At 44.5% G+C, this 21,951-nt stretch overlaps 2 protein-coding genes across 23 annotated transcripts in view; one reads left to right on the top strand and one right to left on the bottom strand.

Annotated features, from left to right (window-relative positions):
• Positions 1-21,951, bottom strand: part of Pfkfb2 (6-phosphofructo-2-kinase/fructose-2,6-biphosphatase 2) — a 40,791-nt gene that overhangs the window by 13,206 nt on the left and 5,634 nt on the right. For 5 of the 22 annotated variants that reach the window (XM_031381538.1, XM_031381399.1, XM_031381371.1 and 2 more), the window contains 8 exons: positions 15,346-15,499; positions 10,739-10,849; positions 4,535-4,660; positions 3,966-4,062; positions 3,486-3,552; positions 3,281-3,355; positions 2,888-2,944; positions 1,669-1,793 (listed from right to left, as the gene is read on the bottom strand). In XM_031381538.1, the coding sequence (XP_031237398.1) occupies positions 1,669-1,793; positions 2,888-2,944; positions 3,281-3,355; positions 3,486-3,552; positions 3,966-4,062; positions 4,535-4,660; positions 10,739-10,829 (638 nt within the window). In that variant the 5' untranslated portion in view covers positions 10,830-10,849; positions 15,346-15,499. Of the gene's footprint in view, positions 1-1,668; positions 1,794-2,887; positions 2,945-3,280; positions 3,356-3,485; positions 3,553-3,965; positions 4,063-4,534; positions 4,661-10,728; positions 10,850-11,715; positions 12,049-12,071; positions 12,214-12,243; positions 12,503-13,132; positions 13,363-14,975; positions 15,084-15,345; positions 15,500-21,951 lie in introns of those variants that run through there. The other 17 variants (XM_031381523.1, XM_031381514.1, XM_031381418.1 and 14 more) reach the window with 16 other exon arrangements.
• Yod1 (YOD1 deubiquitinase) lies at positions 13,926-20,687 on the top strand. Its single transcript, XM_031381563.1, has 2 exons — positions 13,926-14,411; positions 15,240-20,687. The coding sequence occupies exons 1-2, from the start codon at positions 14,084-14,086 to the stop codon at positions 15,941-15,943; spliced, it is 1,032 nt and encodes a 343-aa protein (XP_031237423.1). The 5' UTR covers positions 13,926-14,083; the 3' UTR covers positions 15,944-20,687.

Here is a 21,951-nt window from a genome sequence, read left to right on the forward strand (position 1 = left end):
CACAGGCAAGACTGCCCTCAGTTCAAGGTTATCCTAGGAAACACTGAGATCATGAATCAAAAAATGGGGGGGAGAGGGACAAGAACTAGGTGAGCACAACTTATCTGCTACTTGAGCCTCTGAGGTCTGAACAAGCAGCAGCCTCCCAGCACCGTGCAGGAAGGCAGGCCTGCTCCTGTGATTGCCCTGCTAAGGTGGCTGTACCTGGTGAGTACTGAGTGAAAACAAACTTCTCCTGAGTACCTTCTGTCAAGTGTTCTGTCACAATGGGGAGAAAACTAGTGACTATGGCATTGTTTCGTCAAGATACAACTGTGTATCCAGTGTCCCAGCACTGTGGAGTGGAAGCAGGAGGATCAGGAGTGGAAGGGCATCCTCTGTTATAGAGTTTGTCCCCATAGGTCTCCATGCACAGGCTCTTTCTTCAGCATGGACCTAACATTTTACTACACCCTACACCAGCTATTCCACGCCTCACTGTTATGAGATACTACCACAGTCATGACAGCTAACACTGATCAGACATTTCCCCTTGAGTGAGGCAAACTTTAAAATTGATTAAAACTGATGGCACATCTCCAAGGGATATCCTACAGCATTCTAGTTTCAATTGGCTAAATCTGGAGCAGCGGTTCTCAACTAAAAATGATTTGGGCCCCTAAGAGACATCTGGTAATGTCCGAAGACATTTCAGTCATCACAGCTTGGATCTGTTCCTGGCACCAAGTAGACAGAGGCCAGGGAGACTGAGAAACACATTAGAATGCACAGAGTAGCCCCTTCAACAAAGAATTCCATAGTTCAAAATGTCAATAATGCTTAGATGGAAAGCCTTGCTCCAAGAGCAGTGGTTTTCAACCTCCTAATGCTGCAACCCTTTAATACAGTTCCTCATATTGTGGTGACCCCCAAGCATAAAATTATCTCCATTGCTACTTCAATAACTGTAGTTTTGCTATAGTTATGAATCGTAATGTAAATATCTGACATGCAGGATATCTGATATGTGATCCCTGTGCAAGGGTCATTCAACTCCCAAAGGGATCAGGACCCACAAATTAAGAATTGCTGCTCTAGAAAACAGAGAAGAAAACCTGATCAGAAAATATGGTTAAGCATGGTTAAGTAAAATATATGACCCACATAAATATTTGTGCTGGCTAGTTTTAAGTCAGCTTAACACAAACAAGTCATTTGAGGATAATTAAAAAAATTTTTCTCAATTGATAACAATGCTTCCATAAAAATCAGGCTGTAAGCAAGCTGTAGGGCATTTTCTTAATTAGTAATCAGTGGAGAAGGGCCCAGCCCACTGTGGTGGTGTCAGCCCTGGGCTGCTGCTCCTCAGTTCTCTAAGAAAGCAGGCTGAGGAGCAAGCCAGTAGACAGCACTTCTCTGCAGCCTCCTGTCTCCAGATTCCTGCCCTGTTTGAGTTCCTGTCCTGACCTCCTACAATGACAGACAACAATGTGGAAGACCGAGCAAGATAACCTCTCTTCTCCTCAACTTGCTTTTGGTCATGGTGTTTAATCACAGCACTAGCAATTCCAAGACAATATCACAATAAAAACTCTGTTCTGTGAAATGATACCAGAAGAAATTAGAGAGCAAAAGAGAAAGGCAACTTTCCTTCTGCCTCCACCCTCGGATCACGGCGTTGAACCTTACTTATCACAGTTGTCTGGGTCAAGGGGCTGGTAAGTGACCTTGTAGCACTCAATTCTCTTCAGGAAGTCCTCCATCACATTCTCCCTATTCCTTTCGGGGTAGTCAGGGCTTGATACTTTTACCTCCTGAAATCACAGGAACATAAAGGCCTGGTCAGAGTTCTGTTCTTAAGAGCCGTCCTACAAATAGCCTCTTCTAAAGAACAGAAACAGAAGTCCGTAAAGCAGCTTTTCACTAGAGCACTGGCATCCCAGTCACTGAACACTCTCATCCTGCCCTGTGACCCTGGCAACCAAGAAAGGGGAGACAGTGGGGAGTCATGTGCTTGCCATTGGCCACAGGGCAGAGGGAGTTCTGCAGCTAATGCTGTTTCTGAGCCCAAATCCCTTTACACATTTGCCTGTGAACACAGAATGAGCACTAATTTCCCCTCCACTGCTACTCAGAATAGAGGATGTGACCCAGTATTTGACTTAGGAATCACTGCCTCCTCCTCAAATAAGATAACTGCAGTTCCTATGCTGTCAGAGCGCCTCTAGGAGAGCATGCAAAGATGCCTACTTGGCACACACAAAACACGGCCTACCCGACGTCATGTCTGCTGATGTGTCCGTAAGACTCAGAAGTGCAATACTCAGTGCTGATCAGAACATTAGACAACTGAAGAATACATGACCTTCCTACGAGGTGGCTGAGCAGGAAAAAGAAGTCTAATCTGGTGCAATATTTAGGTCTCGGTATCAGGTAATATCAAACACGAAGCCAGGACTCCCACAGTCAAGCTGTTCCCCATTCAACAACTCATTTTTACTGTATTCCTCAAAGGGGAAGTATAAAAGTATAAAGGTACAAAATGCTCTCGAGTAAAGATCTCCATGATGGGAAGCCTGTTTCCTTCTTTCCCTACCCAGAGTCAACACACACACACACACACACACACACACACACACACACACACGCAGACAAGCACACACACACACATATACACACTCACACATACACACACACATACACACACACACGCAGACATGCACACACACACACACACATACACACATATATACACACACACACACACACGCACACACATGTACACACACATGTGCATACACATGCACTCACTCACGCACACACACGCATACACACGCACACAGAGGAGGGGAGGGAGAGAAAGGCAGAGACTAGCTGACTGGCTGATGACGACAGGGATGACACTCACCAGAATATTGGCAGCAATGACATCAGGATCATCACAGACAGATTCTACAAAGAATACCTGTGCATGGAGAGAAGGTTCTTAACTGAAAGCACGTGCTCATCTACTTCACCCAGTTACCACATCTCCAGGATCTGCTTCATAAAGTGACCTTCAAGGCCTCTTCATTTAAAAACAGATCTTGCCACATCTCCTAGCTCTAAAATACACAGGTTAACTAAAGATCAAAGAAAGGATCTAAAAGAAAACACTCAAGGATTAGGCATATGCCCTAAGAGGACAGACTCAGATATCCAAATCTTGAGCTCAGCAGAGTCAGAGGTTCTACACTCCTGTCTCTCCACCCTGCTCCCCACGTCCACTCCTCTCTTCCTCTGGCATAGGGTCAGAACCCACCTTGAAGGCATTCTGCTTGGCAAAGTCCAAAATCATGTCCCTCCTCTCCCGAGTGGTATTGGTGGCATCAAACACCTACAGAAAGCACACAAAGTGAGGGAGTCAGAAGGAAACGATGAGAGGTCGCCAAGGCTGACTCTAGATGGGGCCGAGTAGTCAGGATGCTCGAGAGCAACCATGAAGGAGGAGAGGGGACAAGGCTTACCGCAATCTGCCCACTCTCTTCAGTAAAATAGGCCTTAACATCTTCCAGTGCCACCAGGGCACACTGTCTGATATGAGAACAAAGAAAATCAGTGAAAAGAGCTAAGATAAAACAAGGCCAGAGAGAAACACAGTTGTAGGAATCACTTCACACTCTTTCTGGTTGTAATGTTTGCCCTAACTAAATCTTTCAATTTCCCCATGGAGTTTATACACCATCCTACAACTCCCCCAACCCGCCCCTGCCCCTCCCCTTGCCCCGTCCAATTCATAGGACTTATACCTCTTTAGGCATCCCATAAAATCATCTTCTAGAGTCCTGTCTGCTACCCACCCAAGCTAACCTGGTCTTTCAATCTAATAACTTCCCTTAAAATCCCCTCAAGATATTTCCTGAGAAAAACAGGACCCCAACACATTCAACCTCACAATTGCCTAAAAACAGTTGATTTAAGTCAGGCCTTTAAAAAAAACAACTCACTTTCGGATCTTCATGGCCTCTTCATTGTCATGTCGGAAGAAGTCATAAGACTGATAGGACTTGACTGCTTCACGCCGATACACCCCCAGATTAAACACTGCAGGAAAAACAACACGATGGCCCCACTAGAGGAGCCCTCTTAGCCTAACAGAGTGGCCAGTGGGATGGAAAGAGCACCACGGATGTTGGGAACAATATCAAATTAGGAAAAGCTGGGTTAAAGTCCTGGCTTACAAGAAGAGCCGAGGTTCCACCTCCTCAACTACTGTCTCACCAGAGCACCATTTCGGTTCAAAAACATGACACATGTGCCAAGGGTTTTGAAATACCACCTTCTCATTTAATTCTGAATACTTTTACCAAAGGTATTCTATCAATACTAGGATGATCTGCCTGGGCCTGGAGGAGACAAGCCTAGGGACAGGGAACACATTCAGCAAATGAAGAAGCAATCTTCATTTTTATCAGAAACATTGTATGACCTTGATGCTCAGAAGACTAAATCTCTCAGAGACCTGTGGGGCCCCATAACTAATCAACTCCCTTCCCAAGGAATGGCCTGAACCTACCTTTGGTGGGTACTCCAATCCAGTTGAGGTAGCGTGTTAGTTTCTTCGACACGTAAGTTTTACCCCGGGCTGGCAAGCCAATCATAACAATGAGTGTTGGGGAGTTGGTCATATAGGAAGCCCATGCTAAAAAAAAAAAAAAGGAAAGAGGTAGAGCTAAAAAATGATGACACATTTCATGAGGGTTATGCACGAGATGAGACGTTACATAGCCATCAACTCATTTAATCCTCATAAACCTAGAGGGCAAAGGTCCAGGAAGGGTAAGAAGTCACACTGAGGCTATAATTGGCATATCCTCCTGAAACAGAGTTAAAGGATCATGCAGAGTTCCATAAAGTGCCCACACCAAGGCATTTCTTTCCCAGTCTTTAGAGAGATTCCAAGATGAAAAGAACTAGTATGCAAGATTAGGAAGACAGAAGGCCTAATAACACTATATATGCTCCTACTTCCTCCACGCTGTGCTGACTTTAAAACAGAGGATTCCAGCCATCCCTGCAGAGCCTCAGACAAGATTTTGATGGACTTTACAAAAAGAACCCTTCCTTAAATTATTTTAGCCACAACACTCAGGCATGAGCTCCTACGTTATGTTAATTTCTAAACTACAATGATATTTGGTAGGCAAAGCCTACAAGGTAAAGGGTTGACTAGACTCCATAAAGGTTCAGGATCAAACACGAGGGCATGGAGGCATACCTGCCTCAACAGCTCACAGAAAAGCCAGATGACTGGTGAGCAAGACAGTGGTTTTGCTTACCTCTCTATAGTGACTAACTTATTTAAGTTTCACTGGGTTGGTGGGCTTAGAGGGCTAATGACTTGTACAACACACACATTAGTCAAGTGTCAGTCAACCCAGCCCTGGAAGCAGCCCTGCGCCTCCCAGACAGTTTCTCTCCCTCATAAGAGACTTTCTCAGTCTGTTAAAGGACCTGGTTCCTCCCTGTCCATGCTGCCACACAGCAGTAAATGAGAAAGACCTGCATTAGTGCCTGGTCACCTCCTTCTTGAAGTCAAGACCCAAGCTGAGGTTATCCGGGAGCGCCCAAGCTGAAGGCTCTCTCCATAGAGAAAGACTGTACACAGACGACAAAGGGGAATAATACACTCTGAGCTTCTGCTTCCCGGCACCCTTTTGCAAAAGGGGCCCTAGCCATGTGCCACAAGGGTGAGCATGCCACTCTGAACTTAAGCATCAATAAAGCTGCAGTGAGGTTGCTCTCACCAAGCCATAAGCTAAGGCATCAGGGCATTTCCCACACATATGCACTACTAAGGGACTGCGTTCTCGGGAGACCTGAAATCAGCAAGCATATCATGTGCACTGCTGTGGTGACACCTCTTGTTCTGCAGGGAACATGGGGAGAAATAAACTGAAAAGGAGATGTGACCCACTACAATTTGGGAGGAGAAAGGCACCCACCTACAAGGTACTCATAAAAGCTTCTTTAAAACCCACATTTCAGAACCAACTGGGCTGCTCCCCGCTTTGAAGAAGCACACTTGAATCTCTTTAGGTTGCTTGTTTCACTCTGCTAAATAAACTTCTGTTTGAGCATTCTATTAAATAAATGTGAACTAAGAGACCACTTACGGAGAGTCCAAGCCCTGCTGCACGGGGGCTATCGCTGACTCTGGACAATTTGCTCCACCAAAACAGGTAATAGAGCAGCACAAACACTTTTCATCTCTATCCAAACAAGGAGCTTAGAGAAGAGTCAACAGTACCATACAGCCTCTGTGGCCCAAGGCCTTGGCTCCTAGCAGGCAAACGGCCCTACCTGACATCAGCTGGAGTCGTAAAACCCCGGAGTCTTCATGCTCCCCAGCTTAATGCACACTCCTCTGGATGTGCAATGATCTGGCAGATCAGCTGCACTTAAAGGCCTCTCTGCCACATCTTCCAGATCATTAGCCACTTTCCCCAAAGGTGCTCTTTCCCTCCCCAGCATTTAAAAAGAATGCTCATGAGCTGCTCTAAAAGAAACCAGGGAGAGGCTGCTCTATGTTCACCATATTGGACCAAGAAAGCTAAGTACAAAAGAAAACACAGGTTTGTGCCTCAGGCACTGCATACCCCTGTTCAGCAACACACCACCAGCCTCAGTCTAGAGCATGCACAGAACACACACACCCCTGCTATAACCAGGGCTTCGCACACCTGGTGTAACCATGGCTTTTCATTTTCTGGAAAAAGAGAAAGGAAAACAAAACTAAGTAACATTCCTCTCTCAAGCTGCCACACTGGTAAACCTGGAAGATGGTTTGCCATCTGTTAAAAAGCAAGAGCACCGCCTAAGTTCGAATGGAAGGCACTTCATACTAATTGACCTGGTAACACCGGAACAGCGTTTCTTAGTATGGAAAACAGTTTCAACCCCAAAATTCTTTTTGTCTCCTATATTCAAAATTAAACTGGCTTTATCCAAATTCAATTCATTTTCTCTTTATGAAGATGCTTAATCAGGATGAGAGCTTGACAGTTTCTTTCATATAAATGGGGAATCTAAAGCCCAGAGAAGGGAAGAGCTTGGCCACAGGACCACAGAAGAAAGTCAAGGTCAGGTTTCCTAACCACAAGACTGATCTCATGACTGCCTATTCAGCCTAATCTGCTGGTTCTTGGCCATCACATTAGCACCTGACTAAAAGTCCCAAGGAAAACACAACTGTGTTCTCCACGCTTATCTGAGAGGATGTCTAGGCGAATAATGGTTCTGCTCTTCTCAAGGCCAAGGACTTTTTCCTTGATCAACATTAAATGGGCCCAGTATTTTGAAATATGTAACCCATAAGGCATATATCATTAATATTATCTTAATTTTATTCATTAAAGTTACAAAACCTGATTGCTTTCTGCCATCTGACTGATTAAGCGTGAAATAAGCTCATAGAACTATAGCCACATACTAGAAAACTGGTAGTCTTGTTAAGCAGTGTAGCTATAGGCAGGAATACCCAACCTCCAGCAAATAAGTATCTTGAGGCACTGAAAATTCAAAGAGCACATTTCAATGTGGATGAAGATTCCACTGGGTCTATCGCCCTCTTCTACTTCTGTAAGAAGAGCTGTTGATATAAGCAGATAGAAGTATTCTGTGTTCATTGAAGTGTTTTTCTGGATGACAGTGAAAAGTTTCACACAGTTATTGGCTGAAATTCACACAGTGTAGAAAGGTAAATCTGGATTTACCAACAGGAAAAAAAAAAGAGTCCAGAGTAGAGCATAAACTCTTTACAAGGAAACGGCAACAGAAGAGTGTGCATGTCATGAGGACACCTGTGTTTGTTAATGGGACACACCAGAATTAAACACCTAAAAGAAGTGAAGCTAGCACAGACAGGAGAGAATGGAAGAGATTTTATTCTCCATGTTTTCTTTGTGCATTACTTGAGCTTTTCTAAACTTGCACTGCTTTTGTATTTAGGGAAAATACATTTTCTCTAAATCCACTAGTAATATTTTTAAAATAAATAAAAGAAACAAATGACGAGAAAGAGAGAAAGGTCTTAGTAAAGAAAGCAGATAAGACCCTTCTTTCAGTGACCCCGAAGGCCCCTTACCTGGGTACATTAAAAGGCCCCATCCAGCACTCCTATAACCCCATCCCTGGAACTCAAGTCCCAAAAAGGCTCCTTTGAAGGTTTTGGCTCACTACAGTCATCTCTTTGCCTGAGGTGACAGCAGTCCCTTCTCAGATTTAGAGTTAGCAAGCAGGTGGAGTGAGCAGCAAGGGGACGGGGGTTGCACTATAAATAAAGCAGCACAAGCAACCAGGGAGTCTACAACAAGGCACCTTCTCCACACAGAGCAGACAGGGTGAGGCTGGGCACACCACCTTAGAGAAGATACCTGCCCTGAGTGAGGCTCTTAAAGAAGGACACGGCAGCAAGACAGAATGGGTGCCTAAGAATCTGCTCTCCTTAGTAAGATGGATGAGAGCAAGCTGTCTCTGAGACTCAACCTGCCAAATCCCTGTGCACAGCGGAGAAAAACAAACTGTATTCTCTTAAGGATTTCACAATTCCATGGTCTAGTCATGACATAAGAATCACTGGGTACAGAAATGACAACTCGGAGTCCTTAAGTTGGGTAGAGAAAGCAGTTTTAAAAGAGTAGAAATCAGACAAAAAACAAAACCAAAACAACCCCCTAGGGTCTGGAGCAGGGATGAGTGTAGAGATTGGGCTACAATCGCAAGCCCTTGAAGACCTGTGAGAGGGTTAGGAAAGTGGGCAGGAGTGTCTAGCCAAGAGCAAGGCAGAGCTAGAAGTGTTGATGATGATGGGAAGTAGCTCTTTCTGGAGTCCACTCCCACCCTTCTCTGCTGTCTTCTGGAGTACATAGCTGGTAAGTGGAGCACACTCCTTCTAAGAGGGACACACTGATCAGAACACTGACCAGAACATGGAAAAGATGACTCTTTACAGGATTCTTAAATCAGGAGGTGCAGCAGCATCTAAATGCTAAGTCTACTTATATGTATTTTTCAAAAGTAAGTACAAAAAGTACAGTCACTCATGAAAAATGACAGCAGCTATGTCCAACATTCATCTCAGCACTAGTCTATGTATACATACTTAGTTATTTCTCACATCATTCCTGGGAGAACGATTTACTCTGTCACGAAGTCTAGACTGTCTCCACTTTATAATGGAGTGAACTAGGTTAAGAGTGATAGTGTACACCTGTAATCCTAGCACTCTGGGTCTAAAACAAGAAAATGACAAGTTTAATGCCGATCTGCGTTACAGCATGAGACACTGTCAAAGAAAAGAAGGGAAGGAGAGGAGAAGATGAAGGGGCAGAGGGGGAGGCTCGATTCCTTAGAGGGTAAACTGAGGAAGAGAGAAGTTAAGCCAATTGCTCAAGGGTACACAGCTAGGAAACAGCAAAACCACCATTCAAACCCGGGAAGTCAGAGCAAAAGGACTATAATTAAGCATCATGCTGTGAGTTTACTCACGAGACAGTCTGCCTTAGGTGGCAGCTTCTTGCCCTGACAAGAAAAGGAGACCCTAACCATAGAGGTATGCCAAGTTCAGTATTACAACCGCATCAATCCAACATATGCCTCACGGATGCTGGACAAGAGAGCATGAAATAACAAGAGAGAACATGACACTACAATGGAGCTCTGAGGTAAGTGACCAGACAGATCTCACGATAACCACCTCCTTCCATCTACACATACACATAAGCACTTCTCCATAAAGTGAGAACTGACCATAGGGGTTCTCTAAGGAAGACTGCTAGAATACTCCTGAGGTTTCCAGAAACATCTAGGACCAGTGGCCCAGACTTCTAAAGAAGTGTACAACCTTGCTGAGAATGGAGAGTCAGGGGGACAAGAAACGATGCTTGATTAAACTGCCAACATTTCTGCCATCTCTGTACATTAAAAAGCTTGTGTGAAAGAATCTTCAAAACCCCAAAGCTAACCCCGTAAGAACTTCAAGCACCAGACACTGTGAGTCACACGTCAGAGCTCATTCCCCTCAGGGCCGGGAGGAACAGGACAAGTGCTGCCTCTCACCTGCAACTTGTGTTTGTTTTTTGAGACAGGTCTCAAGTAACCCAGGCTTACTTTGAACTAAGTATGTGTGGCTGAGCACAACTTTGAACCCCCGATCCTCTGCTTCCATCTCACCAGGGCTTAATTTATGGATGTGGGCTACCACGCCAGGCTTCTACCTTCAATATATGCAATGAGTGTCACCTTCCAAAAACACAGTCTAAGAGATAAAGGGAACTAAGAGAGTGGCAGCCCCACATTAATCCTGTACCATGGCATTTGGCCATCCTACGGATAAAATAACTTGCTCTAGCTCCCCACATATCCCTAAAAAGCCCCAAAGACACTAAGCCTACTAGTTGGAGACAAGGAATTGCTCATTGTGGACTTTGTCTTAAGTCCTATGCCATGCAAGACACAGGCACACATCTATATTCAAGAGGTTAAAGGAGGAAACTTGTATGATGAGTCAGAGGGCAGCCTGGGTTACACTGCAAGGACCCAGCGAATCAGGGTTCTGTGCTAAGATCAGGTTTCTGTGTTAAAATAAATAAAACACAAATTGCCATGCAAAGAATTACTCCCCACCCCCACAGAGAAAAAGAGTCTAGGATACAAATACATTTCTGGGACAAAAACCCCAAGAGGGATCAGCAGTCAGTCACTCTTTACCAGAACTCACAGCATTTCTTCCCTGCCCTTCGGAGATTGGAGGCATGGTGTTTATAGCTGCTGTTGCTGTCTTCTGTGGAAAATGTACTATTCCCAGACATGGTAGGTCTTCAGGAGGCACCTGGGAAAAGAGAGAGAATAAAATAGAAGGGAGGTGCAGAGGATTCATGTGATACAAGGAAGAAGCCCCTACCAAGATCCAGGTCCAGCCTCTAATTCAAACACTTGTTCTTGGATAAGTCACAAACCTGACCCCTCACCTGTACAGCTGCACTCCAACTTTGCAGTTCTTTGTTGACTTGATTCATATTCATGCATCTCAAACCCAGCCAGCCTCCCAAGAATCTTAATAAAGCAGATTTTCCTATCATGATTACTTCATCTTATTTTACAGACTTGAGAAATGAAGATAACCAACCAAAGTAGCTCGTTCAAGTTTCTTGACTTCACATTCTAGTTTTAAGAATACGGACAGAACAGGGGTGGGAATCAGAAGAGAGCTAGAGGTGGGGATAAATCAAGTGCACTATCAAGAAAGCAATCCCAAACCAAAGGGAAAACTCAGTCTTGTAGGGGGAAGGGAGAGGAAGAGGGAGGGAAGAGGGAAGGAGACAGAGAGAGGAAAGGTTGGGGGAGAAGGGAAGAGGGAGAGGGGAGAAGAGAGAGAGGGGGGGAAAGGGAAGAAGAGGGAGAGAGGGAAGGAGAGGGAAGGCGAGAGGGGAGAGAATAGGAGAGTGGGATAGGGAAGGAGAGGGGAAGAGGGGGACAGGGATGGGGAGAGGGAAGGAGAGGGAAGGAAGAGGAGGTGGAGAAAATGAATTTAGGAACTGTGGTGAGAGTGACGGGAGAAAGCATATTCTAGGAAGGAAAACTGTAGTGGAACTGAAATAGCCCTAGCTTGTTACATTCTCTGCCATTCTCTGCTCTCCAGCCTCCCTGTCCTTTCCTATCCATCCCCCTAGGGCGCAGCGGAAGTAAATCACTTACTCAATGTTCCCTGAAAAATAAGCCTTGGGTCCCGATATCAACTAGGGTGAGAGGGACTGGGGCTCAATTCTCAAACCCCGATACCAAGGAGCTTAGGACAAAAGATTCTATTAAAAAAAAAGAGTGAGAGAAAGAAAAAAAAAAAACACCCGTGCAGGGATCCTGGCCTGACAGAGCCAATTCTCCAGTGCTCACACGGCAGCTGCGGCTCTGCGTCCCCGAAGGGCTGCACGCCCAGGAGCGTCACCGGAGCTCCACTTCCCCAGAGCACGAAGCACCGTCGCCGCTCTGCACCTCAACCGCGCCCGCGCAGCACCCCAGCCCAGCGTCCACACTGCTCAGGCGTCACCGCTCACCCTAGGACCTGTCCTATTCGTCCTCCCTGCCGTAGACCCGGTGTCGCCACCGGAGCGTCAGGTACCAGGGCTGCCAGACAGACTGAAGCAGTCCGGGCTCCGGGGGGCGGGAGGAGGAGTGGAGCGAGTCACGTGGGGCGGCTGGCCCCGCCCACCCTGCGTCAGCCCTCACCTGGAGGCACGCTGGACCAATGAGGCGCCTGCAGGCCCGAGGGGGGCGGGCTCCTGAGGGTCCGGGAGGACCTGGGACAGCCTAAGGCTGTCAGCTCGCACCGCAGCCGACCCTGGGGCCTTGGAAGCCGACCAGAGCTTGGTGGCACTGTTGCTTGGAAACAAATCGAGTTGAAGGCGGGGTTAATGAAAAGCCTTATTATTTTTTTTCTTTCTTATTCTCGCGAGACCGGTTTGGCTGAGCTCTTGCGTGGGAGTGACTGGTGGGGAAAAAAAAAAAATGAGGATTAACGCCTTCCTGCATCTCCAGCTAGACTAGGTGCCAGGAAGCTTGATGTCGGCTTTTAAAAGATGCCTTGCTGGCTATCCGAATGCAAGCGCTAACTACAACTTATGGTCCAGGATCCTGGAACCTACAGATCCTGGAGCTTCCCCATTCACCAGCCAGGTGACTCCAAAGCATGTTCCTTCATCTCCTCCTCCAAGCCCGAACCCAGGCTATAGCACCTGTGGCCCTCTTGAAGAGCCAAGGAGAAGTGCACCCGCTCCTAGTGTAAGGGTGGAGAGGAACAGATTTGCTGGACCTGACTCACAGTGGAGGCTGTGGCAGTGGGATTCACACATCCCAGAACTACTTTTCTTTCTTTCTTTTTTTTTTTCTTTTTTAAAGATGTATTTATTTATTATTCTATGTAAGTACACTGTCGCTGTCTTCAGATACTCCAGAAGAGGGCGTCAGATCTCATTACGAATGGTTGCGAGCCACCCTGCGGTTGCTGGGATCTGAACTCAGGGCCTCTGGAAGAGCAGTCGGTACTCTTAATGGCTGAGCCACCTCTCCAGCCCCCAGAACTACTTTTCAAAGTCACTCTTCCCCCGTCCCAGCATACCATCAGTGCCTGATGACAGTCCACAGTGGGGCGGGGGACTTGCTGCTTTAGCTAAATGATGAGGGGGTGTAGGGGTGGGACCCTCGTTCCTTCTTTACCTGGGAGGCAAGTCATCGTCCACACCATCCAAGTATGCGGTTTTTGTTTTTTGGGTTTTTTTGTTTTGTTTTGTTGTTTTGTTTTTTGTTTGTTTTACAACCCCCAGCGTGCTACAAACTGTCACGACTCGGCGTCTACTGCACACCCGTATTATTCTGTTCAAGGCAGGCTGGGGCTCTCGGCATGTCAAGTTGGGGAAACTAGGCGAGCGATCGGGTCGGGTCTCCTCTTCCCCGCCCCGGGTCTGTCTTCTTTCTGTCTCTCCGCCACAGGGAATGACTTCATCCCCACGACGATGCAGCCAGCGTCTTCCCTTTCGGCTGGGAGGAATCCAAGTGGAATCCGGATGACCACCACCGGAGTGAGTCCTCTGCACCCGAGGGAGGGAGGCCCTCGCCCCCGGGCTCGGCTGCTGACCTCATACCGTCCTCCTGAGCTGGCCGATGATGGACGCTGGCTGGCAGGTCCGTCCCGTCCACGTGGCCTCCATGAATCACTTCGCTGCAGCCGCGAACCCCGGTCAGCAGGGCGACTGCTGGCCAGCTCCTCTGACCTTCCTTGGCACGTTGTTTACCTTGTCGGCGGCCTCCCCGCAAGGTGACACACACCGTACTCGGGCTAGACCTCGGGAACTCCTTCCCCGCCCTCCTCCCCGGAGCATAAAGGCTGCGGACGCGAAGCTCGCCCGGCCGGAGCGCTCGGGAGAGCTGGTCAACCCCCAGGCGTCTCCCGCGGCCGCCCTTGCCACTTTAAGTGCCCGCGCGGTTTTTTTGTTTTGTTTTGTTTTGAAGGGCCTCGGCCGAGTCCCCATCGAGGTGTCGCGAGAAGCGCCCCCGGCGGCTACTTCTCGCGATGTTTGGAGGCGCGAAGGGCGGCCATTTTGGGGTCCCCCCCGCTGGTTGCTCCGGCGCTGTGTCCCAGGCCGAGGCCGGGACCAAGGCTGGCCCCGCAGCAGGCCGGCCGGCCGACGCGATGTGGCGGCTCCGCTGCAAGGCCAAGGGCGGCACCCACGTTTTGCAGGGTCTTTCCAGCCGGACCCGCTTACGGGAACTACAGGGCCAGATCGCCGCTATCACCGGCATCGCTCCGGGCAGTCAGCGAATCCTCGTCGGCTACCCACCCGAGTGCCTGGATCTCAGCGACCGGGACATCACTCTTGGGGACCTGCCCATCCAGTCAGGTACGGGCACCTGCCGGGGCCGGGGAAGACCTGGAGGACGCCGAGGGGAGAAGAGTGAAACCGGGGAGGCCAAAGTGGCGATGTTGACAGCTTAGGGGCTTGGAGGACCAGAACTCCGGGCGGGCCGGGGCAGGCAGGTGTCAAGGGTCCTTGACCTGGGATTGAGAGACATGCCCGGAGTCTGGAAGTTCCCTGTGCCCCAAGCCTGCTTCCAGGTCCTTCGTTTTCTCTGCTACCCAGAGGACAGCAGGACCCTTTCTCCCTGACAGGATGGTTCTTTTTCCCTCTCCTGATCAGCAGGTCAGCGGTTGAGATACCAATTTTTTCTTTTCTTTTTGTCTTAAATTAGTTTTCCCTCTGTTAATTTGTTTCTAGTGGGTCTCGTGTCCACTCGGACGGTGTGTTTTTACTGCAGAAATTAACCAACAGCAGTCATTTGTTCCCAGTTTTAGAACTTGAACGCCCGTGTTGACCATTAACAGCTTTCCATTTGGTGTCAAGGCCCCCACGAGCCGTCCAATGGTGTATAGTCATGCCAAGTGCAAGAACGCCCCGGTGACCTACCTAATCTGTGGAGAATATCTGAAAGATTTGGGTTTTTCAGTTGAAATGCATCGGAGGAGCATTTTTGTTCTGTTTTCTTCTCTCTGAATAAGCCCAGACAAACTTAAAAAGAGTTCCTGGCCTCTTGTTTACAAAGCTGTGTTCTCCTTGGTAACTAACCCGTTCTATACTTTTAACTCATTTGGTTTCAGATATACTGAGTTCGCTAGTAAACACCCGATCTATAATTTCTCTGCAGTTCTGGATTTGTTTTATTTTTAACAGGTGACATGCTGATTGTTGAAGAAGACCCAACCAGACCAAAAGCTTCACCTGCGTATTCAAAACATGGTGCTCCTAGTTATGTCAGGGAAACCCTGCCTGTGCTTACCAGAACCGCAGTCCCAGCAGACAACTCTTGCCTCTTTACCAGTGTGTACTATGTCGTTGAAGGAGGAGTCTTGAATCCAGCTTGTGCCCCTGAGATGAGACGCCTCATCGCACAAATTGTAGCAAGTGATCCAGACCTGTACAGTGAGGCGATACTGGGAAAAACAAACCAAGAGTACTGTGACTGGATCAGAAGGGATGATACGTGGGGGGGAGCAATCGAGATATCAATCCTGTCCAAGTTTTATCAATGTGAAATATGTGTAGTGGATACACAGACGGTCAGAATTGATCGTTTTGGGGAAGATGCAGGATATACCAAAAGAGTTCTGCTTATCTACGATGGCATTCACTATGATCCACTGCAGCGGAACTTTCCTGACCCTGACACCCCACCTCTGACCATTTTCTCCTCAAATGATGATATTGTTCTTGTACAAGCACTGGAATTAGCTGATGAAGCCAGAAGGAAGAGACAGTTCACTGATGTAAACCGCTTCACCCTGAGATGCATGGTGTGTCAGAAGGGCCTAACAGGACAAGCTGAAGCCAGGGACCATGCCAGGGAGACGGGCCATACCAACTTTGGAGAGGTGTGATCTGTTCATGAGAGTTGGAGCCTACTACCTCACAGATCCAGAAGGCTCTGGGTTTTCCAATAAGCTATTGATAACCCTACAGAATAGAACACGATGCTTGGACCATACTTTATCTTAAACTAGTATGACTGACACTGAAATTCCTTGTTAAGATTAAAGTCAGTGTGCAAGTTTACAGGTGTGTGTCTACAGTAGTGGCATGCCCTCTTTCTACCGGGGTGTCGGAATAGGTGGCTTTGGCCACTTCTGATGCTAACCTGAAGACTGGATTGTATTATAAACCAGCATCTAGCGGCTTTCGCTTATAGAAGAAAACATCATATTTTAGGTAATGTGGAAAGGCTTGTGGAGGGCCACTGGACATATACCACAATGTCTCCAGTAGTTGATTCCTTTTCATAACTTTGAATGAGTTAGTAGCTTCTAAATTCTGAATTGATTCATCAAATGAAGATACTCAGAATTATCAAAACATTTTATATTGCAATTTGGTAGGCTTTATAAGTGTATCTAACTACTTACAAGTACATTAAAAGCAATTTTACAGGGATAAGTATATCCCTTGAGAATGTTATCTAAAACAGGGATCAGTGTGGCCCTGTTGAGATTTCTAGTGTATAAGAGTAGAATGTATAAGGGAAGGTGCCTGAGCAGCTTACTAAAGCTTTAAAAGACTGTTGGCCTCGCGTTTTGATGCAATTTATGTATTGGTGTCTGTCACATTCAATAATTTTTTTTAATGAAGCAGGGTATGCATTTTTAATTGCTAATTTAGTTTAAAATTCAAGAAGTATCTTGAAAATGTGAGTGTGTAGTTCTTTTGCTTTTTTACATACAAGTTTTTCTGGAGGGATTTGATTTCCTCAGCTCTTCAGCTCAAAGCACTTCTTACAAACAAGTCTTCCTCAGTCCATGGTATGCTTTGGTTTCCTGAGACACTTTTCCGTAGGTAACAGTGTTCATAGCTCCTCTATGATCTTTTGGATATTCCACAATTCTGCAAGTTAGTACTTTGTTCATCTGTGATCTTTGACTTTCAGTTTTTAAGTACTTGAGTTGGTTTGTTTCACTTAGAAAATACACAAAGTTTTAAAATCCTTGCCTTACACAGCTCTCAGAATACTGCTACCTAGTATCAGGTATGTAGCCATTTGCTTGATGGATTGATCCTCAAGGCACTTGCTCTCAAAACTTAGCTTCACTATAGAATCTTCCAGGTAAAGTTTTCTACCTCTTAATTCTTCTAAAGATCAGGGATGCTAAGTTATAATTTGTTGTATATTCTGTCATGCAATGTATAGAGGCATACTGTTGTGAAGTTGTGTTATCTTGATCTCATTTATTAAATATCTCAGCAAGCCATTGGTGTACTTTAAAGCACTTAAGTCTTTCCATGATTCTTCTTAGCAAATGTTTTAGAATCAAAGTTAATCCTTAGCCTTTTACATGGTAATGATGACCATGTCAAATTAAGGAATGTTAAAGTAAACAATTTAGAAAGTTCCTTGAAGGACAATTGAACAATTCACAAAGTATGCTTCAATCATCAGATGACATCCTGTCTTGGGTTGAGACGAGGTCTCCCTATGTGTTTCTTGCTGGCCTGGAATTTGCTATATAGTCCAGGCTTCTCCAACTCAAAGTGATCCTTCTGCCTCTACCTTCTGAGTGTTGCGATTACAAGTGGGGGCCACCATACCGGGCCAGATGACTTTTCTTGAATATACCTTGTGCACATAGCCAGTCAGGCAATGGCATTATTATAGTCATATAAATTGAGAATGTTTTTCTTTTTTAACTGAGCCTTAAAGAGTACTAGAGAGCTTAGGATGCTGAGCATCTGGCATTCGTGGCATGTAAGTGACTGTCACAGAAGCCTCTTTGTACCTGTCCTCTGGTTTAGATTTTTTTAAAATCTCTTTTGTTTCCTCTATAAAATATTTAATTTAAAACTGTACATTAAAAATGTAACACTGGGTTATGCATCATATTTATAAAGCTTGCCTTCCTTTACCACTTGAGCATCCAAATTCAATATTTCTAAAGTTTTGGATCCAGAAGTTTGTTCATACAACAAGTATTTATTGAATAACTTACAATGTGTCAGGCATGTTCTATTTTTTGAAAATAAATTCCTGTCACTTTAAAATTGAGTCTGTATAATGTACAGAGGATTTGTTTACTAAATGTAAAGAAATAGAATGAGCACTGGTATCATAAAAATCAAATCTTTGTTCTAAGTGTTATTTGTATGTCTTGTTTAGTATTTATTTAGAGAATTGTTTCTTATACTATTTTATCTTTTACTTGGTTTGTCCAGTTGCCAGGTAGACACTTGATAGTAAAATGGCTTTCAAAAAGACATTTTAATCATTTGATGAAATGAGTTACTGGTTTTAGAGTAGTGTTTTTGTTGTGAAACATTCCAGGTGAAACATTATATGCAAATTATTTAATTATTAATTTCTGTTCATTCCAAATACAAGCTTTTAAGCCTCATAGAATTTAAAAGTTTTGTTTTATATTTTTCCTGTATTTATTAAGCTCTTGAAATTATTGTGAGGAAACTCATTTTTAGAATTTTTTTAAAAATCTGTGAATTTAGTTGCAGCAAAACTAAAAGAAACTATGTCCTAATGAAAACCTTTCTGTCCAGTTTTTGCCTGTCCTACAAGAATTATTTTTAATTAAAATGAGTCAATTTATATTAGTGGGAGAATATTAGTAGTAGAATAAAAATTATGTTTTACCCCCACTTCCTCAGTATCCCCCACTCTTTTTTGGATTAAAGAGTCAGTGTGGTTTTATAAAAATACCCTAGTCACAGCAGTAGTCCAAATTAATGTCCCTGGGAATTTTGTGCTGTGACTCCACATAGTCATCCGGATGCTACCACATTCTATTGCTAGTGATTCATGGTTGATTTCTTAAAGCTCTCCATGAGTGTGAAGTAGTCAGAATCAAGTGGTTACTGGCCAACCTAACCTTGTTGTTAGAGACTAGTACCATTAATGCCATTTGAGTACTCTATTGAGTACAAGTCCCAGAAAAATCAGAATCCCAAATTAATACTATTTCCTACCTGGGTATGCTCCTCCCTGCTCCTGCCTAACTTACTTTTCTGTCTAGCTTCCTCCCTTCAAGCTGCCCTAGGTGAATTGTCTGTCTTTGTGGAAAACTTACAGTAGGATATATGTGAAATTAAGCAACAATGATCCGTACACACACACACACACGTTATATATTAAAAAATCAGGTGGCCTTCTTAAATTTACATATATTAAAATTTACATTTTTCATGTGTTGAAACATCATTTGCAGCACTTTAAAAATTAGAGAATAAAAGTTTACATAGCTCTCTAGAAGATCGTGAGAGCAATAAAGATACAACGGCGAGCTGCTCATCAGCAGCTCTCATAAGCTGGTGCCATCAGTATTTGTGTATCTTAGGATACAGTCTAGTCTCACTCGCTGTTAGGAGCGTGGTCTGTGTCCTAGCAAAAGGAATGGTACTTCTGTAATGTGATTGTGAAAGAGTAGATTCGTCAAAGCTATCATTCATTCTAAGCAAGCTTATTTTGAAGAAATTGATTTTTGAGTAAGATACACAAGCAGTATTTGCAAACCTAAAGGAACACTTTATTTGAATTAGCTAGTTTGTTACTCATAATGCTAAGCATCGAACCAGGGCTTTTGGCTGCTAGGCTAAGTGCTTATTGATCAGCATTCCTGCCCCAAGATGTTTTCTCCATACCTATTATAATGTGTCAGCACATCCAACTCAGTGAATAGAAGACTGCCTTGGTTGTGGGAAAGGTTTGGTTTTTCTTGTTGTTGTTGTTGTTGTTGTTGTTGTTTCTTCAAAAATTAGCTAACATTTTGTTTACAATGCTTTTGACTATTTTATTTGGAAAACAAGTATTATGTTTACTGAATTATGGGATGTTTGTGACTAAATTCATTTGATTTAAGGGAAGGTGTTAGCCTTCCCATGGCATTTTAAAGTGAAAAGGATGGTACTACTAAAAAGGAAATGCGTGAGGCCATGAATACAAGCATCTTACATGGTATACCTTTTTGCTTTTGTTTTGAAACACATGAACCTGTATATAGGAATTTAAGTGTAGTGAATGTATGACTTGGTTAAGTTATAGATAAGGAGGCTGAGAATTCCTGCCGAGATGATGTGACTTGGCTCCAGAACGAGTATAGAATGTTCAGTTGAGTGTAGCCCATCAGTTACTTAAAGGACAAGGATTACCCATTCACATTTGTGCCATTCAAGGTGCCACAGGAAATGCATTTGTACCAAATTATTTGTTTTCTTTAAGAATGCCTAATAAGTATATATAGCTTGTCAAAAGATTAAGAATGAAAAGTAGTCTTGTGGCTGCACTAACACAGTAGAAGCAGGGTTCCTTAAATAAGAAAATCACCAGTAAAGCCTGAAATACAGAGCTCAGAACATAATTTCAAAGATATAGAAGGGGGCCAAACAGAGTTGTTTTCTTGGCATGTGAAAATGTGTTCTTAGTGTTGCTTTCAGAATGTTCCTTTGTCATTTGCCAGCGAGTTTCCAAGGTCAATGCACTGCTGCACTCTGGGAGATGTTTAACTTCATTTTATACAACTCATGATTTTGCCTTTGTTATTAAGATGCACTCGTTTTATTTATGATATGTGCTTTTTCAATATCTAAATGTATGAAGTGACTTGTTTTAAAGGAATAAATGAAGTGAAAACATTGTTGTGTGAGCATATTTTGGGATCAGGGCAAAGGGCCAGTAAAGAATACTACACTCAAGTTACATATTACCAACAGACCACGGCATGGATTTGTGTAACTGATTCCCACGCCCTTCGAGTAATTAAGCGTTTCTCTTTACTGATGCCAGAAAGCACTGAGAATTTCCCTTCACTGACTAAATTTCTTTCTAAATCTCCTGGTTTAATTCAGTAACCTTTGCTAATGAATTGTTTAATTGGAAAGGTGGGGTGTTCCTGGTTTTAGTAGAGTAGGATCTGGATGGGTTTGGATCTGTTTGAAGATGATGGCTTCTCTGACACTGGATAATGTTTCAGCGTCAACAGTGAAACACTGGAGACCATGGAGTTGTTAGAATTGGCCAGTTTTCTAATAGACTTCAGTCCATAAACACACACAGCACACAGAAACTAACAAGAGTAGGAAAAGATGGCTGCTTTAATACTTTCTTACAATTCAAATTCTGTGTTACATCTCCTGCAGTATGAGTGATAGAAGAAGTCAGTTGGTCTCAGCCATCTTAAAACATATTTTAATACTATCTATAAAATAATTACAGAACAACTTCCTCCTTTCAAATGGTATTACAGTATCACATACTCAGAGAATCAGGGTTTCCCACTTATTCTGTTAAAGGTTGGGAAAGAAGCTTGGATACGGTAGAGGCTATAGAGCAGAGCATCCATTTGTGGCAAATGCATACTCTTTAAGTTGGCAAAGATCTTACATCTCCAAGCCTGAAATCCAGCAGTTAAAAACGGGAATGCACAAATAAGCTTTGTTTTGACATTGTGTTCTGATCCAGATGCCTTCTTGCCTATTGCAGTGGCATCAGGTGCCAGGTTACACAGAGTAACTAAATGTAACAATAACTATAAATCAAACGAGTTCCCACTCAGTTGAGAGTGTAGTGCACTGGGGTGCCAACATACACTGGGCATAGTCCTTGTTCAGTCCAGCTGTCAGAAGTACCATTCAGCTGTTGAGTATCTCAGCTACCCGGTCTGGAATGGACAAATTTCTCCAGAAGAGATGTGGCCCCCAGATGTTAGGCATACCTCACCATGCCTACCCTTTCCCTGTTCCAGACCTAGTAATGTACCAAATTCTTTCTGTATTGCCTTTTTTGTTCTTCATTGCTGCAACAGGAGACTCATCTGAATTTCCTGGTTGAACATTTCTAGACATGAATGTCTGAGACATTTACCTGCCTCGTGATTATCAACAGACTACTACCATGAAA

The sequence above is a fragment of the Mastomys coucha genome, unplaced genomic scaffold, assembly GCF_008632895.1.
Source record: "Mastomys coucha isolate ucsf_1 unplaced genomic scaffold, UCSF_Mcou_1 pScaffold1, whole genome shotgun sequence".
In the NCBI taxonomy this organism is placed as follows: Eukaryota; Metazoa; Chordata; class Mammalia; order Rodentia; family Muridae; genus Mastomys; species Mastomys coucha.

Bases quoted from the DNA above. Each gene is read 5' to 3' on its own strand.
- Yod1 (XM_031381563.1), top strand. From the start codon at position 14,084: ATGTTTGGAGGCGCGAAGGGCGGCCATTTTGGGGTCCCCCCCGCTGGT. The intron at 14,412-15,239 runs GTACGGGCACCT...TATTTTTAACAG, and splicing joins GGACCTGCCCATCCAGTCAG to GTGACATGCTGATTGTTGAA.